Raw genomic sequence first — 19,134 nt, forward strand, 5'->3', positions numbered from 1 at the left:
ACAGAAACAATTAATGCCCATGCGATTTTGACATCGTTTGGATATCGAGATAATTGACGTGTCATTCGGGAAGAAGAAGAACAGTATCATAGAAATATTTTTCGTCCAGGGAGGTCACAACAAACGAGGGGAGAAACTAAAAAGAACGAGAGAGATAAAGAAAGAGGTGGGCAAATATCGATCAAATTTCGGTGCGTATAAAATTTAAAAAAAAGAAAAAAAGAGGGAGAGGGAAAAACAAATAAATGAACAATAATAAAATGCATCGTTGAAAATTTTGTCATGCCATATGGTATAGCGATCATATGTGTGTGTGTGTGTGTCTGTATGTGTGTGTAGCGGTGTAAGTGGTATTTTTTTTCAACGGGGATCGAATTTTTAGAGATAAGTTACCGACGATTCTCGATGGTCGATAACTAACAATAGAAATGGATTTTCGTATACCGTGCTTGCCGATAGAAAATATCCACGTGAAAACTCTGTGGATAATACAATTGCGATTGCATAATAAAATATCCTTATATATAGTCGGTGATCACGGATGGAAAAAAAAAAGAAAAAGAAAAAAAGAAATGAATCTAGCATGATGGTGGAATCGATTTTCGAGACGAGAACTGCCGACAGCGTAGCGTACCGAGCTTTTATTGCGGTAGTCGAGAATAGCATACGAGCGAATTTAGCCTGAAATTCGAAAATAAAAATATATCTGCGAAGGAATTGCGATGAATGATATTCGGTTAAGCGACAGATATATTTGCAAAAATGTGAAATTAACACAAAACGTATATTCGTAAGTATATTGTACGCGTGTGAAATGTGTATTCGATATTTGAAACAATGAATGTGAATTTGATTGCAACGTCTTTATTTGACAAACCCGAAAAAAACAAATACCCGTTTATTAACTCGAATAAAAACTGACACAACGCGTTGGATTTTAACATTTAAATAACAAACTCGGAAATATCTCGAAAATTTGTTTAAATTTATAACGCAAATTACGTTCCATTAAACAAATTCACGATTTTACAGCATTATTTCATCCCCATTTGTCCTTCATTTTTCCAATTTATTATTGTTATTGTTTTATCGATAATAATAGTAAAAAAAAAAAATAAATTGAAATTTTTAATTCCAATGGTTCACAATCGAAAAACAAAAGTGAAGATCTACCTCTTTGTTACGACACTCGCGATATACTTCAACTGAATAATAACATATATAGATCGACAAAATAAACGATGAACGATTTAAAAATAATTTATCGATAAATTATTTTTACTCTTACTCTTCAACTTAACCGCGTCCAAAGCGAAATGTCAGTCAGAATACGAAAAATCGAAATACGGGATCGATAAACGGGAAATCATAAATATTCCAACGTGTATCCGCCTATATATTATCTATAATTCATAGAAACGTAGAATAATGATGATAATTTAACCACCGAAATGATCCGATCCCATCGCGAACGAGAAACATTCCGCTTATATATAATCGATGATGGTACAGGCATTGAAAAGTAAAATGAAATTTTAACGCGAGGTGACGCCGTATGGGTGAATTTTTCTTTTCTCTCTTTTTTTTTTTAGCGCTAACAATTGATCGGGGACGCCTCTCTCATGTTGCATAGAGAGGAGTTATTTCGAATAAAACAGCAGCCACTTAAACAGTGACTTGGCGAGTACTTACAGTGGCCTATATTGTACAATATCTGTCGTCGTGCCTGTTCGGCTCGTGCTTCCTGGTCCATCATGTTGTTCAGCATTTCCAGCTTCCTCTGCAGATCGGCCGCCTCCGTGTTCTCGGGGTCTTTCGAAAAGATAGACATCGGTGGGGAAATGGTTAATCGCGGTTAATGTGTCTCGACTGTGTCTCTACTGTCTCTAATCTGCATCGATTATTTTCTTTTTTTTTTTCTTTTCTTTTCTTTTCTTTTCTTATTATATACGTATACAGATACTCGAATGAGAGAGGAAAGATTCTCTCGATCCCCTCCTTGTCTACTTATTCTCGAGATGCGATTCTACGATTTCTACGAAAGGGCTTAAACAACAAGCACGAGGAATCGAGTATTCTGATACTATTGTTCGATAATATACGACGTTTTGAAACGAAACACGCGTTACCCTCCCCCTTCGTTCTTTATGCATCAGATTTTTTTCTTAATGGGCGGCGTACACGTTGCTTGAGAGTTGGTGCAAGTTTATCGAAATTATACCGAATCATTAATCATCAAGTCTAATGGCGATATCAATTACTCTTGACAAGATGATAAAATTACGTGAAATTATAATAGATATGATATTTCGATTGAATGCACGTATGTAAAATATACTGAATTTTTTTTGACGAATTTTATGTAGATTTATTATGGTATAGTGATAATTATTTTTAAACAATGTTAGTTAAATTTATCGAAAACGAACGTATTTCTTAAATGATATCTTTTATGGAAATCATTTGAGATGAATGGATTTGAAAGTTGGACATATTCGTATGATTTTATAATATATACGCGTGTGAAATACTGAATGATTCTTGATTGAATAGTGTTTAAATTTATGGCAGATTATAACGATCAACTATATCAAGTATTGTATACTTGATTATATTATGGAATATCAAATAATTTGTATTAAACGAATATTTATTCACGATTCGTTATTAGATCGGATCCCTTAACGTGATTATTTCTGTTGTATGAAAGAATATTTATTATAAAGTTGCATGAAGTATGCAGAAAGACATAATTTAATTGGTCTTAGTTTTTTTGCAAGTGGACATATAATAGACATATTAAGGTCAATTTAATTTCCTTGAGTGGGATCATACAAGTGGAATTACATTCCTTATATAGAAGAACAGAATAAACTTATTTTCCAGGAGAAACTATTAAGAGATAAACTTTAAATATTGTAAAAAGAAGAATTTCAATCCTTAATAATTCATTCATTTTTCTTCTACTCTGAAATATTAATCTGTTACAGCAAATATATATTCGAATTATTATCATTATATTTGCTCTCCAAGCTTAATACAAACACGATTCCGATACGAATCATCTTCAATCCACGCGATAATCGTTAAAATCTAATTAATTCGTAGGTCGTTCGATATCAATAATTTTTACTTAAACTTTAACGGAAAATTAACAGAACATAACTATATCTTTCCTTAGAAATTATCGATACGCTTATAATCCTTGTAATCCTACTATTAACACGTCTTTACCCGAAAAGAAAACCAAAAAGAACAATTATACATTCCGTAACCAAGCACAGAGAGCGTCGGTCCAACTTATCCGAAACCGTAATTACATGCCGTACAGGGATCCCAAGCCGCGCAAATTGACCTGCGGTCTTGCTCGCTTCGACGGCTTATTAATATCACAGCCGGGCTAAGTATAGCTGGCATCGGCCCCCAGAGATTTTCTGAATCCGAACGCGGGATAACGGGCGATCATCGATTCGACTTAAGAGCTTAGAAACGATTTATCATCGTAATCGGATGATTGACTCGTGGACCTGCCCTAACCGCCCACCCCGTTACGATTCTCTGCGCCCGCATCAGTGAGCACCTCTCCCCCCTTCCTTCCTTCCCTCCTCGCTTCGAGACGAGGAGGGATGCTGCACACAGGGGCGAAAGCAAAATTAACCAAGTTGAACGTAAACACGGATGAAAAGTACGCGCGCGTTCGTCAAAGTTTTGGACGGATCGGAGGAAGTTTAAGGATGGGGTTTTGCCTTTATCCGCACTCGCGATTCCTCGGTGAACTGGAAACAGGATCGTCGAATGTGGAAGTTGTGGATAGATCGATTCGGTGGCTAGGGATGGTGCTATCATCTCTCTATGGGGATGAATTTAATACGCGATAAGGGGAGAAGGAATTCGTGAGGCGTAAGTACTTTCTCGTGTCCTCCTTCGATTTTAGATAAGAATTGAAGGCTGGACTTCTGGGTTGAGATACTATAGCGTATCAAAACTACAAATACTTTAAACGTTTTGATGTATACCATCCATATCGTGAAATGAATCTTCTTGATTTGTTAATCGCGTTATGTTTTTGGATCATTTTCTTTTTTAGTTGTGATTTTTTTTATTTTTAATTAAATTTCTTAAATTCAAGAGCAGTGTAAGGAATTTTTATTTCAATTTTACGTATGAAAAAGTTTGAAAAGAGGAAGACTATATCAGAGTCAAAGTTCTTCAGTTAAATCGGATTATAATTTAATATTCGATTAGACGAAATTGATTTTGCATTCGGGGAAAATTATGTTTCGAGAAATTTATACGATCTTTTTATACGTCGTTGTAATAAAACAAATGATCCATTCGCGCGATAAATATTTTACGTACATCCATAAATCTTTTATTAAGTCTTTCTTTTATTATCGTTTATCGTTGAAAGTAGATTCATATTTGATATAACGCGTTCAATTGTGATCGCTTTATTGCTTAATCTTATCAAATTCTATATTCTCGTATACTACGTATTTGTTTCTTGCTTTATCATTATTTCGTTTTACAATACATCTACATTAATTAATATACCGCTATAATCGATCGGTTAAAACAATATCCTACGTTTACTGCAAATATTTATTTATCATATCCTAATATTTAGTATACATATACACGTTACTTGATCGAATTATTAATAAGAATAACATTTGGAAATTGAGGATGTAGCTCGATAATGAAATATATATACGATAATTGTATTCTATAAATATTAAATGACGTAACTGCTAACGACGCGGTTAAATATAAATGAAAAATAAATATTTCACTTTTCTCCCTCGTGCTTTCGTTGAATAATAAAATAACGCAACCTGGTTTCCATATCGTGAAACTTTAAACGATACTATTAAGGATTTCGATTTCGATTACTTTCCTACCTGACCCAATTTCTTTTTTCCTTTATTGTTATAATAGGTACGAGCCGATGTACCTAAGAAAATGGCGTGTGCAAGATTTATTCGCCCCGTTCTAACCTCCCACTGGCAATTTGACAGCAACTTATCGATCGATGATAACTTGATTTCCAAGAGAAAAAGAGGAAAAAACGCGATGAAATCGTAAACAATAACTAGAAAATTCATACGCGACAGCAAAGTAGTCAAAAAAAAAAAAAAAAAATGATTAATTCGGGGAAAAATATATCGTTATCCGAGTAGAAAGATACACGCGAAAAATATATTAGAATTGAGAAAGTAATTTTAGATCGTGATATGTTGATGAATTTAGAAATCATAATTAGAGTAAATTATAGATAACAGACTACTTGGTAAGATTTAACTTCCTTCTTGGAAATATACAAACACACCGTATACGCGTGTGTCGTGAGACGAAATATGTCCCAGTCACACGAATATTACTTTTATTGTTGGCACTCCGGCTCGTATCTCACTCCGACAAAATCGATAAAACGCTCATTCAAGAAACTTAGCGTTCCGCAAACCTAGATGCGAGATAATGATGAAATCGTGAAAAATGCACGTTCCGTATGTAAGCATAAAATTTCAAAGAGATCGAATATCACGATTAGATCGACTTCCATAAACTCTTCCTCCCATCGAACAAAATATAGAAACCTTCCTTTCTTTTTTTTTCCAATCTTTCTACAAACAACCAGCGTTGTGATCATTTGCACGCGGTCAAAATAATCGTATAATCAATCTTTCCTCGAATTCTATGGATAATCCTAGTTTGACAGTCTCCACAATTTTCCTCTTTAATTTCCTTCGATTTCGTCGTTCGAATCGTTAGCATAAATTTTTTTTCATTTTTCTTAACATTATCGCGCTGAATTTTTGAATTCTTCTCAAGCATAAGAATAAAAATCTTATGAGAGGGACAATTCTTTAATTCTCCACTTCCTTTCTTTAACTCGATAACTCGAATAACGGTAAACTAACTGGATATATATATATATATATATATATATATATATATATATATATATATATATATCTTATCTTCTCCCGAATCCAGGATTATTCCATCTCACGTTATGTACAATTTTCTTTCTGGAACAATGCTTCCTTTTCCCAATCTTTCCTTTCCGTTATCCGGATAAAAATCCCGGAAACAAATTTTGCGAAACAAGTGTCCTAACAATGGGCCCCCGGCTTCCCTCTCCCCCTCCAAAACAAAACGTCGAGCCTAACCCACCCACTCCTTCTTTACGAGACTCACTTACGGTTAATGCGTTCCAATTATTATTATCAAGCAGGAAATAATAAGGAGGGATTATCCTCGAAAACACGATTAAGCAAACGTAACTGTTAACGAAAACAGTTAAAAAACGAAGAATCGACGCGGAGATCGCTTCTCGAATTCTCGAAGCGAGACGACCGTCGTCTAATCCCTTTCCCCCGTATAAAAATCTCTCGTAATAATATCACAGAGGAAGTGTAATACCCCCGGCACGAGCTATTAAAGTCGGATTTCAGGGAAGAACAAAAAAAAAAAAAAAAGATGAAGAAGAATGAAGGGGGAGGAAATTGAGAGATGGGTGGTATATGTAAAAAGGGCGGAGAGGGTGAAATTGGAAAAGCAAAAAGACGGACAAAAAGATGAGAAAGAGAACGAAGGAGAAACAGAGAGAGAGAGAGAGAGAGAAGAAACGATGCTCTCGAGCGCGACCCTGACCCACATATTTTACATTCCAGCCGAAGGAGAGAGAGAGAAAGAAGGAGAGAGAAAGAATGAAAGAGAGAGAGAGAGAGACACGTAACGTACACGTTCCGCGGTTTGTGTCTCCTCCAAACGTGTTTTTTGATCATTTCTTCCGGCGACAGACCGCGCTCTGTCCCCTCGCTGTCCTTTCGCTTATTCCTTTTCTTCAACCCTCTCCCTCCCTCCACCTCTCCACGCGGCAAGAAGACGCCCACCACCACCGTTGTCGTTGTTTCTAACTTTGGTCTGGATGCAATTAAAAAAAGGGTCAAGCCCCGGCAGGAGAGCTTGTCTCGCGAGTAGTTCTTTTCTTTGAGACCTCCCCTGCTACCCCCCTGCTTGGCTTCGCCCACCTCCCTTCGATCCTCCTCAACCCTCTCGTGAACCCACGACCCACCACGCCGCGTCCCACCGCCCCTCCACCGCATCACCAAGTGCATCGAGGTCCTCCACCCTGGCACTGGGACGTCTCTTTAACGTGAAAGAAGAAGAAGAAGAAGAAGAAAAACTGGCTGCACTCGAGCCATTCCGCTACTCGAGCCGTGGATCAAAGTATTTTGCACTTTCTTCTCGTCGTGGAATCGGTTTCTCTCGAGAGGTTGCGGAGACCGCGTGTCGCGATCGATCGATCGAAATAAACGGGATGAGAGAGGAGTACAGCGTACTAGTAATGGTCGAACGGTAACAGCTGGTCGTCGATATATTGACAAACTTCGTAAGAAGAGGGAAACAATGGAAAGAGGAAGCGTCCTCACAGTCTTTGTCAAACGAAATTGCTGGCTTCCTCTCTCTCTCTCTCTCTCTCCTTTTTTCTCCTTCTTCGTGTCGAGCCAAACTCCTCCTCGCTCGAACGAACCGAACGAGATGACGATTCCCTTTGCCGGGATACGCGAAGTTTCGGGATAAACCGATGTGAGATTGACCCGTGGGGAGGGGTTTCGATCGAATTGTCGCGTGTAAAAATCTCTTTGAAGCCGTGCTTGGTCTGCTAAATTTGCCTTTCGATGCTAAATTTAAATTGGTGATCCTGGTGGTGATCTCTTGCGTTGCTTCGAGGTTGTTGAGAGTCGAGAAAAAGAGAGGAAGAGAGAGAGAACACGGTCTCGTTAATTCGTTCTCTGATCATTTCGAAAATGTTGCACGATTCGAAGGCAATTTTGAAGATTAAAGAGAAATATATACGTTCTCGTTATTACGAGGGCAGGGATGGATAGTATTCCAAGATCGTTGACACAGTAAGAAGAGAAATCAATATAGTAAGTAAGTGTATTTTAAGTAATTAGGTTACGTTGAAAGATCATTTATTTTCGGATAATTCCTTTCTAGGATAACTAAATTGATTACGTCTAATTATACCGAGATGGATTTCTCTTTCGACGCGATCGATGATCGATCATTATTAATAAAATAACGAGAAAATATAATATAACGAATTGAAGAAAAATGGATTGAATTTTTAAAATGGGATTAATCCCACCTCTGATTAGAATACTTATGTCTCGATAGATCTCTTGCCAATAGTATTAGAAAATTACAAGAAATCCATGTAGAGAATTATTTAAAACATCCTGTTGATACCTATTTTTCTCCAAGCTTAGAAAAGGAAGTAAAAAGAAAAATAATCATTATATTGATTTAACGTCATCATCGTGATCATTTTTAAAACTGGTAAATGTCATCTAAAAGTCGTAAGAGGGTCATCAAAGCTATATTATTGTACCTCAAAGTTTCTTAAAGGTTCTAATACGATCACAAAGTCGCAGAGAGATCGTAAAATTTATTAATTTAACAACGATCAAAATTTAACGATGATTAACAGGTCAAAAGATGATGCTTATTTGAAAATGAAAATATTATATATATTCGTTTACATGTACAAGCCAATTCAATTCTATAAAATTCGTTGCAAAGACAACACGCAGAGAGAAGAATAATTAAGCAGTCGTGTTAACGGAACAAACTCGACTCGTAGAAACTTATTACGCAAACAACGTTTTCATCTATTCAAGAAATTGCCTTCATCAGGTGCGGCAAAAAACCATTCGATCATTATTCCAACTGCTTTTTTTTTTATCTAATGCGCAAGTTTTATTATAATTATACGTCGTGAAACTGAAGTTTCAATTAAAAAAAAAAAAGAAAAAAAATGCAATAGTTTGACTAGGTCAAAGTATACGCTTTTGCCGTGCGAGAATCGTTCCAAGAAGTCACAGTGTAATTTAATCAATTTAATTAAGTCTTTCGAGACGATCGAGCAGATTTGTTTTACTTCAACCTTTCTATTATGCTCGTTTTTTTTTTCATGCCAATCGTGCAAGCGATTCATGACTTTTTGATAAGCCCCGTGATAAACTTATTCCTTCTCTGCTACTATAAGAAAAATCAAGAAACTTAAAATTCAAATGTTAAAATTTAATGCAAGAAAAAAGTTGGATTAATCTAAAAAGATAATTTGGTTTTCTTTACGAAGCTTTTCAACTTTTAGATTAAGCTTTCCGCTTCAATATCTCAAAGATTTGTACGTCTTTTCTAATTGCGATCATGATATTTTTTTTTTCTTATTATTTTCATAATATTCTTCAGATTATTATACTAAGATCTCGACGAACGTAGCGACATTTTTTTAATTCTTAAAATATTCATTATTTCGGAAACATCGTAACCAACCTTTCCAACAATTTGTACTTCATCGAGTACTTCAAAAATCTACAAAGATTTTGACATCTCCTATAACAATTGTGATTCATCATTTCACTTTCTTTTTTCTTTTCCTTTCATATTAGCGAGATGAGAAAGGTTAAAACATTTTCTAATTACCGTCAATATTATTGAAACAGCCATCTCCACTTTGGAGAGAACACTGGTGCGTGAAAGATTTAAAATAACAATGAATAACAGAGCGTGACCATTGCCATCAGATTCTTCACCCGAGCCGGATATCGTTTCAACCGGCCTCAACGATGGATTAACGCGTTTCGAGTCCAAGAAGAGAAACGACGACCCGCATACACCGCAAGCTCGCGAGGCAGCCGACCAGAGATACCGGCCAGCAGAAACTTTAAATCCCTGAGAAGTCGTTCTCGTTCTGCTAATCACCCACTCACACTCCCTTTTGCCTTCCCTAATCTCGTTCACAGCCCCACGTTTACTCGTTCGACTGTCCGCGCGGTCAAGAGTGTGTAATTAGTCCGTTCTCGACAACCCCGTTGTCGGTTGAAGAAAAATTAGAACGAAAACCCATTTCATATTCACGTATTTCGTATTTAGTTTTTCCAACATATTGATTTCGTGGAACGAAATAATCGCATAACGAAATTTTTCTAAAAAGGATGATGATTTTGTTAAGAAATTATTTTTATTATTAATTGTTACACAGGCTTGTCTGATCGTTGTTATTAATTCTCTATCAATGAAGATATTATTTTCGCACAGACAATTTGTTATTTACGTTCACGAGTAGATTCTTCGTGAAATAATTTGACAATTATTGAAATCTCCGCTTCGTTCTTATATACACACGATCTTTCGTTCCGTGAAATATTTGAAGAGTCGATCATCGGTAAGAATTCGAATGGAAATTCAGAAAATTCTATTTCTCTCCCGATATAAATGAGTTTTAAAAATTTCGATCCAATTGATATCTAATTCTTTTCCTTCGTGCGCACAATTTTCCGTATACAATGCAATTTCGAATACGTTCCACGCTACTTTTGGGATCCAATTAGACCCCTTGTATACGCCAGATTTGCCCATTTGTTCGTTCGAGAATCAACGAACGTACGTTTGAGAAGCTTTTTTCCCCCTTCCCTCTCCCCAAACGGTCAGAAAGGGTACACTCGGCACACGGTGCATACAGCTAAGGGAGCTAATTTCGGCCTCGGTTGAATTCACCGCGCAAGAACAATCAAAAAAGTTTGCGCGAAGCCCTGTTTTCCAGCTGGTTTTCGAGTTACAGCTGTTTTTCCTGGCGAATAACAGACGTTCACACGCGACTCGTCGGCAAAGTGGCGAGGATGATGATAATAGCGGTTTCACGCCAACGGTGAGATTTTTATTGCACGTTTTTTTTTACGAATTTTTCGAATAGAAGGAGCGGGCCGGGTTTTAAAACGGTTCCAGCTTTGAAAACCGGAACTCGTATCGAAAGTTGAACATATCTTGGAAGTTGTTGAGTTTCCAAGCGTGGATTGGAAGGCGAGTCGAGTAACTAAATTCCTTTTATATTCCCTCTTTCGATCGCGGTGGAACGTTTATTCGAATTTCGTTTAGATATTTCGAAAGACTGTTCGAGATATTTTTCATCCAATATCTAAGATTTAAATTTACTTTGTACGGACGATCTAATTTAATTTATCGTTGTCGAATGTTGTCAAGAAACATCATTGAACACGTTAGATAATTTAATTTGAGGGAACAGGTTAACGACGAATCGATGTTACTAGAATTTTCTAACAATTATCTCGAAATTCCAAGTTCAACGCATAAAATCCAGAATTATAACGTAAACGGTTTCTCCGCATTTCTGCCTGAGAGAATTTGAAAATTGAAGACTTTGAGGGCGTACAAATTGGAGGTATCTCGCTGATTTTAAACAGCGATTAACCGTATATCGTAAACCCTGAAGAGCTCTAAAAATTACAGAGGCGTGGAACGTGATTCTTGCGCCCCATTTTATGCAAACCGCATGCAAAATTTAGGAAAGTCTCCTTCCCAAAAAATCCTCGTCGACCTTACCCTTCCCACTTCCACGACTTTAAACTTCCTCCGGGGAAAATTTTAGAAATCTTTAACGCGCTATCAGATTAGTTTCAAGGGTCGTGCTCGCTCCATCGGGCGATCCCCAGAATATAAAAATCCGCGATTATTTTTAACACTTACAACCTCCATTTTCTTCCCTCCGTCTTTTGATTATTCTCACTCGACCTCGCTCCTTTAATTATTCCTTCTGTACCTACCTCCTAATTGTACGCTCCCAAGGAACGTTTTGAAAAAAAAAAGAAGAAGAAGAAGAAAAAACTGGAGGAATCGGGATCTCCATTTTTAATTAAAATTAATTAGAGATGGGTACCAATCCGGGTTCATCAAATGTTTTCGTTAACGGAATTGAGAGAATCTTTGTAAACACGAACGAAATATTTTAATCATTGCGGCCAAACGCGTTCTAATTTCACATTCAATTTTCTTCGCAAATTGATCGACAACTTTTATCATAAACGGTCGTAAACTCGCGTCAACGATTATTCAGTCGTTATTCAATTTTGCAATCGTTTCGAGAAATGTATCCATCCCATGATACACTTACGATTCCAGTTTCTCCATCTCATCGTGGCGCGATTAAATTTAATATCGTAATCTCAAGCAACGCGTACGACGATACGATACTACACAACAGTCCGACTCTATCAAGACAAAATAAATAAAACTGTGAATTTTCTTTCTCCGGCGAAATCAAGAGCCGGTTATATAAAAATAGCCTCCCCTCGTCCAAAGAATAACGCGAATCCGCCTAAGAATAACAACGTGTTTCGCGAGTCTGCGGATTGAAATAACCGTTCGCCCCGACATTTTCCGCTCCTCGATTATTCACCAAGGCACACCGTTCATATATCGTGAGAGACGCCAACGGACGGGCAGCAAAAGTTATACAACGATTCACGATGCTAGGTCATGCGTGTAATAAGAATCTATTCTATAAAAAATTAAAAAAAGGTTTTAGGCACATACTAATCGAATTCATTGGAACGATGTAAGATAACTGAGACAGAGACAGAGAGAGAAAGAGACAGAGAGAGAGAGAGACAGAGAAAGAGAGTGAGAAAGAGAAAGAGAGAGAGAGAGAGAACAAAAAAAGGAAAATAAGTAGAACGTGTCATCGATCCGGTTGGCGAAAACGCGCATTTTTCCCACTGACAGAGATCCTTTTGCAATGTCGATAAAAATAATCGCGATGTATAGGTGTAGCAAACAGAGGAGAGCAAGAAAAAGAATCGGAGGTAGAAAGGAGACAAAACGTCTACGGACAATTGGTAACTGATTACAGTGTCGCAGCCATAGCTCGATGCATCTGCAGGTACCCTCTTACATTTGCGCGTTTCAGGAAAGAAAGAGAGAGAAAAAAAAAAGAAAAAAAAAGGACGAGTCTTCGAGCAATCGAATAGATGATTATTTATTATTCTATCTCGTTATATATACATATATATAAAACTCGAAGTATTTCATTTTTTTTTTCAAGTATTTATTTCATTCCCTTTTCTATTCATTTGTATCGTATCACTTATGCAATTTTTATTCGATCTCGTTTTTTTACTTTTTTTTCATTCATATCCCAACCCCTCTTGTGCTATCGCCGCGCCACTGCGTGCACGTGCGATTACAATGCTTGCAAAGTGAATTTGTGCTCGAACAAAAGTTGTATATACTCGAAAGAGGGAGAGGGAGGGAAGAGAGGAGAGAGAGAGGAAGGGAGGGTGGGGTGGAGGAGAGAAACTCCAAGAGTTTTGTCCTCTGAGTCGATTCAACTTAATATCGACCAATTGAGGTTTTTGCTCATTCATCGTTCACGTATCCTCGCCAACGATATACCTCCCGCCTCGCGAAAATTTTTACTAGAAAATTTCTCACGTACGCAAATAATCAATCGATTTAACGAATCATTTTTATATAATCGCCGTGCGTGAAATGATCTTCGAATTATTGGAAATGGATGTAAGAGAGAAACGAAAAGTGAACGATCCTTATCCGATCCCTACATGTTTAAACGAAATTGGAACAAAAAGAACGCATAGAAAAAACGTATCTAACGTGGAAGGATAATCTAACCGACATATTCTCGGAGCATTCAACGTATTTGCCAAGTACAGCGGAAGTGTACACACGACGAAATCGATATCCATGGCCGGATGATATATCTCGAGGAATCTTTTCTTTTTGCTTTTTTTCTTTTTCTTTAATTCTTCGTCGCAACTCGGTTACTACATTAACAATCTTAATAAAAAAAGACTTACTAAAAAGGGGATGAAATGAAATTCTCTTTAACTACGTGCACTTCACTCAACAACAACACGGTGCTGTTTCTCAAATAAAAGAGCACGCAACGTTCGGTTACTACACAACGTCGAACCGGTGTGTGCTTTAATAAACGAAATTTTTCGAAACGGGGAGAAAGAAAGGGGATCAAGAAGCGGGATAAACATGGTTTTGGAGTCGGTGATTGTTAACGATTCCTCGTCGTTCCATCACCGATTCCTCCTTCTCGCGAAGCAGAGAAAGATAGAAAGAGAGAAGAGAGAAAAGAGAGAACCTCTCTCTTTCGCGACGTCAGAAAAGACAGACAGACAGACAAATAGTGGAGGAAAGACAGACAGAGAAAGAAAGAGAGACAAATAGATAAAAATAGAAATAGTTAAACGGAAGAAGAAAGAGAAACAGAGAGAAAGAGAGAAAGAGAGAGGCAGAAAAAAGGACCGTGAAAGCAGAAACATCCCATCTTTGTTCTATATAATTTGCACACACAAACTGGTAACACGCAGGTGTCATACATAACTCGTATTGAATAGGAGGAATGCTGTGCACGTGTAAATTGTACCTGTAGATTCGTTCAGATCGATCAGAGAAAGCCTTGCTCGTGTTTATATACATGGTCGTATTTTCATCGTTCAAATATCGTATACCTTAGTGTTTCACGACATTTAAAGTTTCAAAAAATTCTCCTTTCCGTTCCTCCCTCCATTTCTGAATCGGATTACGTAATTATCCTCCAACGATTCACGCGATCTTTACACGGTTCACGATTAAATTTAAAAGGATCCCACCTTGTTCGAATATTCCAAGCGAAACGGAAAAGTAATTTATCGAGCAGTTTTCCAGAGACGAAACGAATACGTTATTTCGAGTAAAACAACTATCTCGCCCGATTAATTCTCCCGAATTAATTCGAACGAACCTGATCAATTTGAACGAAGCCCACGTCACAGTGTGCGAGAGAGAAACGTCCTTTTTTCTGAGAGACGCGACGATTGTTCGGTTCGCGAGATCAGAGAGTCTACCACGTGTTAAAGAGAGAGAGAGAAGGGGTTGTCATCTACCAGCAGCGAGGGCGCGACCGGTGATTTTCGCGGTTGAAAACTTTATCCCCCAACCGTCTGATCTCGTCAAAGCGCCGCCGATAATTAAAGTCGTTTAATCAACCGTAAAATCGTATCAAAGTGTGCGTACACGGAAGCACGGATGGCGTGACGAGCGACCCACACGTTTACGGCGCCCTGTAACGAGCGTGTATATACGCAACAAGGGAACGTGCCCCCTTCCCTACAATTAAGTTAATGAAACGCGATCGGGGGAGGGAGGGCGCGTACAAACGCGAAAAAAAGAACACCCGCGAGACTGGAATTCGAGGTAAAGTGTACATAACGTGTATAAATATATATATATAGTGTGACAAAAAAGAAAAAAAGGTGAAAGAGAACGGAAGGGGAAAAGAGAACGACACGAGAAACGGGGGAACTGTGTCATTTCGACATTTAAAATAATCTGGCCGAGCCGAAGAGAGAGCAGGGCGCTCGGTCGATCAATCGGGTCAAAGGGCGGTGGGGGTTAAGCCGGGGTTATTTACGTAATATCCGAAAGTACGTTTAATCATTTTTGAAAAAATATACATTATAAGCGAAGACGAGGTTGCATCGAGAAGAAGGTGGTTAATGGAATTCCATGATTCGATCGGGGATTTCCCCTCTCCCTCCAATATAATTTAAAGCCGGAAATTCCTTTCTCGAAATCGTCGATTCGTATTCGAGCTACGCTCGGGGTTAAGCCATCCTTCCATTCTCTTCCATTCGACGGGTTAACACGTTACAACAACGTTCGGTTCACGACGGTTTTCATAAAATATCCTTTTTTTCTCTCTCTCTCTCGCGTGTTCTCCCGAATTTGTGCAAGATCGTTGCGTAAATCTGTCGTTAATTAATTTCCGAGAATTTCGCTTAAATTTTTCGCGGGACGAAAATTTTCATTGCCACTCGACGAACGAGCGCCCTTTCGAAAGCGCTCGTTTTCTTTTTTTTTTTTTTTTTTACTTTAAACATGCACGCTCGGGATAACCGCGAGACACCGTCCTCTCCGCGCCGAATTAAACCTCCTCCCTCTCGTCGAAATTTCAACCTCCTCGACTCGTTACCGGCAACATTGAACACACGTTTCGTCGAGGGCAAGCCTCCTCTCTTTCGAATCGAGCCTCCTCGAGAGCCCCTTTTCCACTTTTCCCCCGAAAGCGCGTATACGTAAAGCGCGGATGATTATCGCGACGATTCCTTCGACAATATATTTAAAGCGGTTTTCGATATCCGGCGAGCCGACCAATCGTCACGAGGCGCTCGACGAGACGAGACGCCTCCCCCCCGGTCTCTGAAATGGTCCCCGCGGGAGGAGAAGAGCAGAGAAAAGAGAAAGAGTGAATGTAAAATTAGTATGAATAGTAATAATAATAGTAGAAGATATCTGAGGTGCAGTGGCTGACGAGCAAGAAGGGGTTTAACGTATCGCTAATTACGTACAAACAGCGTGGATTTCATTTCTCGTGGATCGTGTCAGATTTAATCCGCGTTTTGCTCGCGGATAGGAGGCGCGTCGAGAATCACAAAAGGGGGAGGGGAGGAAGAAGTAATCGGTGGCTCGATAGATGTGAAGATGTGTCACACGATCGACGAGAAATCCACATCGCGTGTGGAATTCGGATGCATTGGTTCAGATAAACCAGGATATTAATAAAAAGCGAAAACGATAGATCTCGGGATCAAGGACGCGATCCTGAGAGATCAGGACGCTGTCCTACGATCTTAGGAACCAAGGATCTTGACGAGGGTACCTGAGCCACACATGGGCCGGGCTGCTCGCAACTGCATTGCCGTTTCGCTCGTTAGCAGGGCTTTCCATCTCGTTCGTTGTTCGCACTTTCCTGATTGGTCAGAGACTGATCAGACATAAGATCGGTCGTGCATGATCCGATTGGCGATCATGTCCTAATTTCAACAGCCCTTCAACGTTTGAGATCTCTCTCGCGTACGAGCGATTACCAAAAAAAAAAAAGACTCACTCATCCACTCTATGCGTCTTTTTTAACAATATTTTATATTTCTTTCTTTTTCGATTCAACCTTTCGCTTCTTATCAAGTATTGAAAGATCCGCCATTTTGACCGATTATCCCTTCGTTAAAGGGCAGGTATAGAGTATCGATTCAATGATTTATGCACGATATTTTGATGCACGAAAGGTGGAATCCAACGGTCAATAATAAATCGGGGGAAGGGTGAGAGGAGGAGAAGGAGGATGGATATAGAGAAACAACGAAACTTTCAATTAACGACCAACATTCCTCTCCTCGATCAAATTTTTATAATATAAAACACACGACCATTCTAATACGGATAATGTTACGGGCTGAAGAAGGTAGAAAGAGGTCAGAGCGTAGAAATAAGTGTAGAAATTTTCCATCTATCTATGTATATCTAATTTTAAATAATGGTTTCATCATTTCTGAAAATAATCTTCAGAAAAAAATTAACATCTTTCGAATGGGTCAACTTCCTTCTGAGAATTTTTTTCGTAAAACTTCGTAAGATGTTTAGGAATTTAAATATTAATGCTCTCTACATCGTCAACGTATATGGCTTATTGAACAATTTCAATTGAGCACGTAATTTAAATATTACGTGTTATTGTTTCTTTTATTCTCTAAAGATTCCCTCGTCACGATTCAATCCCGTTTCATACCCTTTACAATATCATCAACGTCTCATGTTCGAACGAAATTCCACTCCATTCACGATTTTTCACCCACCAAATATCTATCTTGGCTCGGTTGCCAACGATGCGATTAAACATTCGGTTTAACACCGAAGCAGGTGCATCGATAGTCATCTTACTTTTTCATCGTGGGGAGCGCGCATCACTTTCCAAAACACGCCGATACTTCCCTCGATAAACAAGAGTCTCTCTCTCTCGCCTCCCTTGATCGTATCGCGCACCTATCTATCTATTTTCCGATACTTATTCCTCCTTCTTTCTGAGTCGAAACGTGGCGCGAGGGGAAGATTCGATAAAAGGAATCGAGTTCTCAGAGGAAGATCTCTGCCCTTAGAGAAGAAAATGTAGAGTGGAGAATCGAGGAAGATTTGCAGCAGAAGGAAGAGATGAGGAATGGTAATCGAAATGAATGGAAAAGAAAAGAAAGAAAGTGACGACGATGATATGAAAAAGGACGAATTAATTTTTGACTGGTGGTTGCAAGAAAAGGAAAGAAACGAGGAATACAACGGGAAAAAATAGAGAAAGCAAGTAGAACGATGAACGAAAGAAAATGGGGATGCAACAGAAATAACTATAAAGATAGAGAGGAATATAATGGCGTAACGAAAAGAATAAAAGAAGAAAATCTTAACCCAAGAAACAAAAAATGAAAAAACGAAAGGGAATGATGCGACGAAAATAATCCAAAAAATAGGCGAGAGTATAGGGATTTGCGGTGCAAAAAACGGAAAGAGGCGGAATAACGGAGAAAAAGGAAAATGATACAATCGAAAAATAAAAAAATAGAGATGAACGATTGAGCAAAAATAGAGAAGAGAATACAGGACGGAATGGAGAGTGGTAATTCGGTGAAAAAAAGAAAAAAAAAGATAAAGAAGTGTGATGGCGCAGGGGAAACAAACAGAACGATAAAAAAGGAAAATATAGTAGTTCGGAAACAGCCAACAAAAACTAGAGAAGACTACTATAGAGATTGGAGTAAGATTGGAATGGAAGAGAATGATAGAAATGGACAGAAAGTTAGTGGAATCGAAGAAAATGGGAAGGGAAAAGAAATTGGAGAGGGAATATAGTCGAGCGGAAAATAAACGAGAAATGGTGTAACAGAAACAAATGGAAGGAAGAAAACGGCGAGGAAGAGAGAAAGGGGTAGGTCGATTGTTTCGCGAGAAGATATCGGCATAGTGTACGATTCGAGAAGGAGGTTGAAGGAAATCCAAGAGCAACTGAACAGTGATTTTCAAAACTGCGATCGAATCGGACAAGTGGTCGAAATAACCATTCGCCAAAACAAAACCCCCGACTCGGGATTAAGTTTAGATTGCCTCGATGTGGTCGACTGTGTACATCGGATTTTCGGATATGCACGCGCTAACGTGGACTTTGATTATCGTAAGAAGGTATAAATGGGAAACAGAAAGAGAGAAAGAGAGAGAGATAAATATGCGGCTTCTCTTTTAACTTCCAACCAACCGAGATCGAGATTTTATCGTGAACGGATGGGATGGAATTTTTCCTCTGTTCGTGTTTATTATAAATTTATGAAAAAAGTGTGGTTTCGTTGGATGGAAACTCGAAACAAGACGTAACAAGATATTATTTTTATCGGAGATTGGATTTTTTGGAAATTTTATTTCGTCCGGAATTCT

At 38.3% G+C, this 19,134-nt stretch overlaps 1 protein-coding gene across 2 annotated transcripts in view; it reads right to left on the reverse strand.

Moving 5' to 3' along the window:
* The window catches only part of LOC107995194 (uncharacterized), a 109,250-nt gene that overhangs the window by 29,655 nt on the left and 60,461 nt on the right, over nucleotides 1-19,134 (reverse strand). For both annotated transcript variants that reach the window (XM_062076195.1, XM_062076194.1), the window contains exons 6-7: nucleotides 16,544-16,633; nucleotides 1,693-1,812 (exon numbers count right to left, since the gene is read on the reverse strand). In XM_062076195.1, the coding sequence (XP_061932179.1) occupies nucleotides 1,693-1,812; nucleotides 16,544-16,633 (210 nt within the window). The remainder of the gene's footprint in view (nucleotides 1-1,692; nucleotides 1,813-16,543; nucleotides 16,634-19,134) is intronic.

Source organism: Apis cerana, linkage group LG6 (genome assembly GCF_029169275.1).
Source record: "Apis cerana isolate GH-2021 linkage group LG6, AcerK_1.0, whole genome shotgun sequence".
NCBI classification, from domain to species: domain Eukaryota; kingdom Metazoa; phylum Arthropoda; class Insecta; order Hymenoptera; family Apidae; genus Apis; species Apis cerana.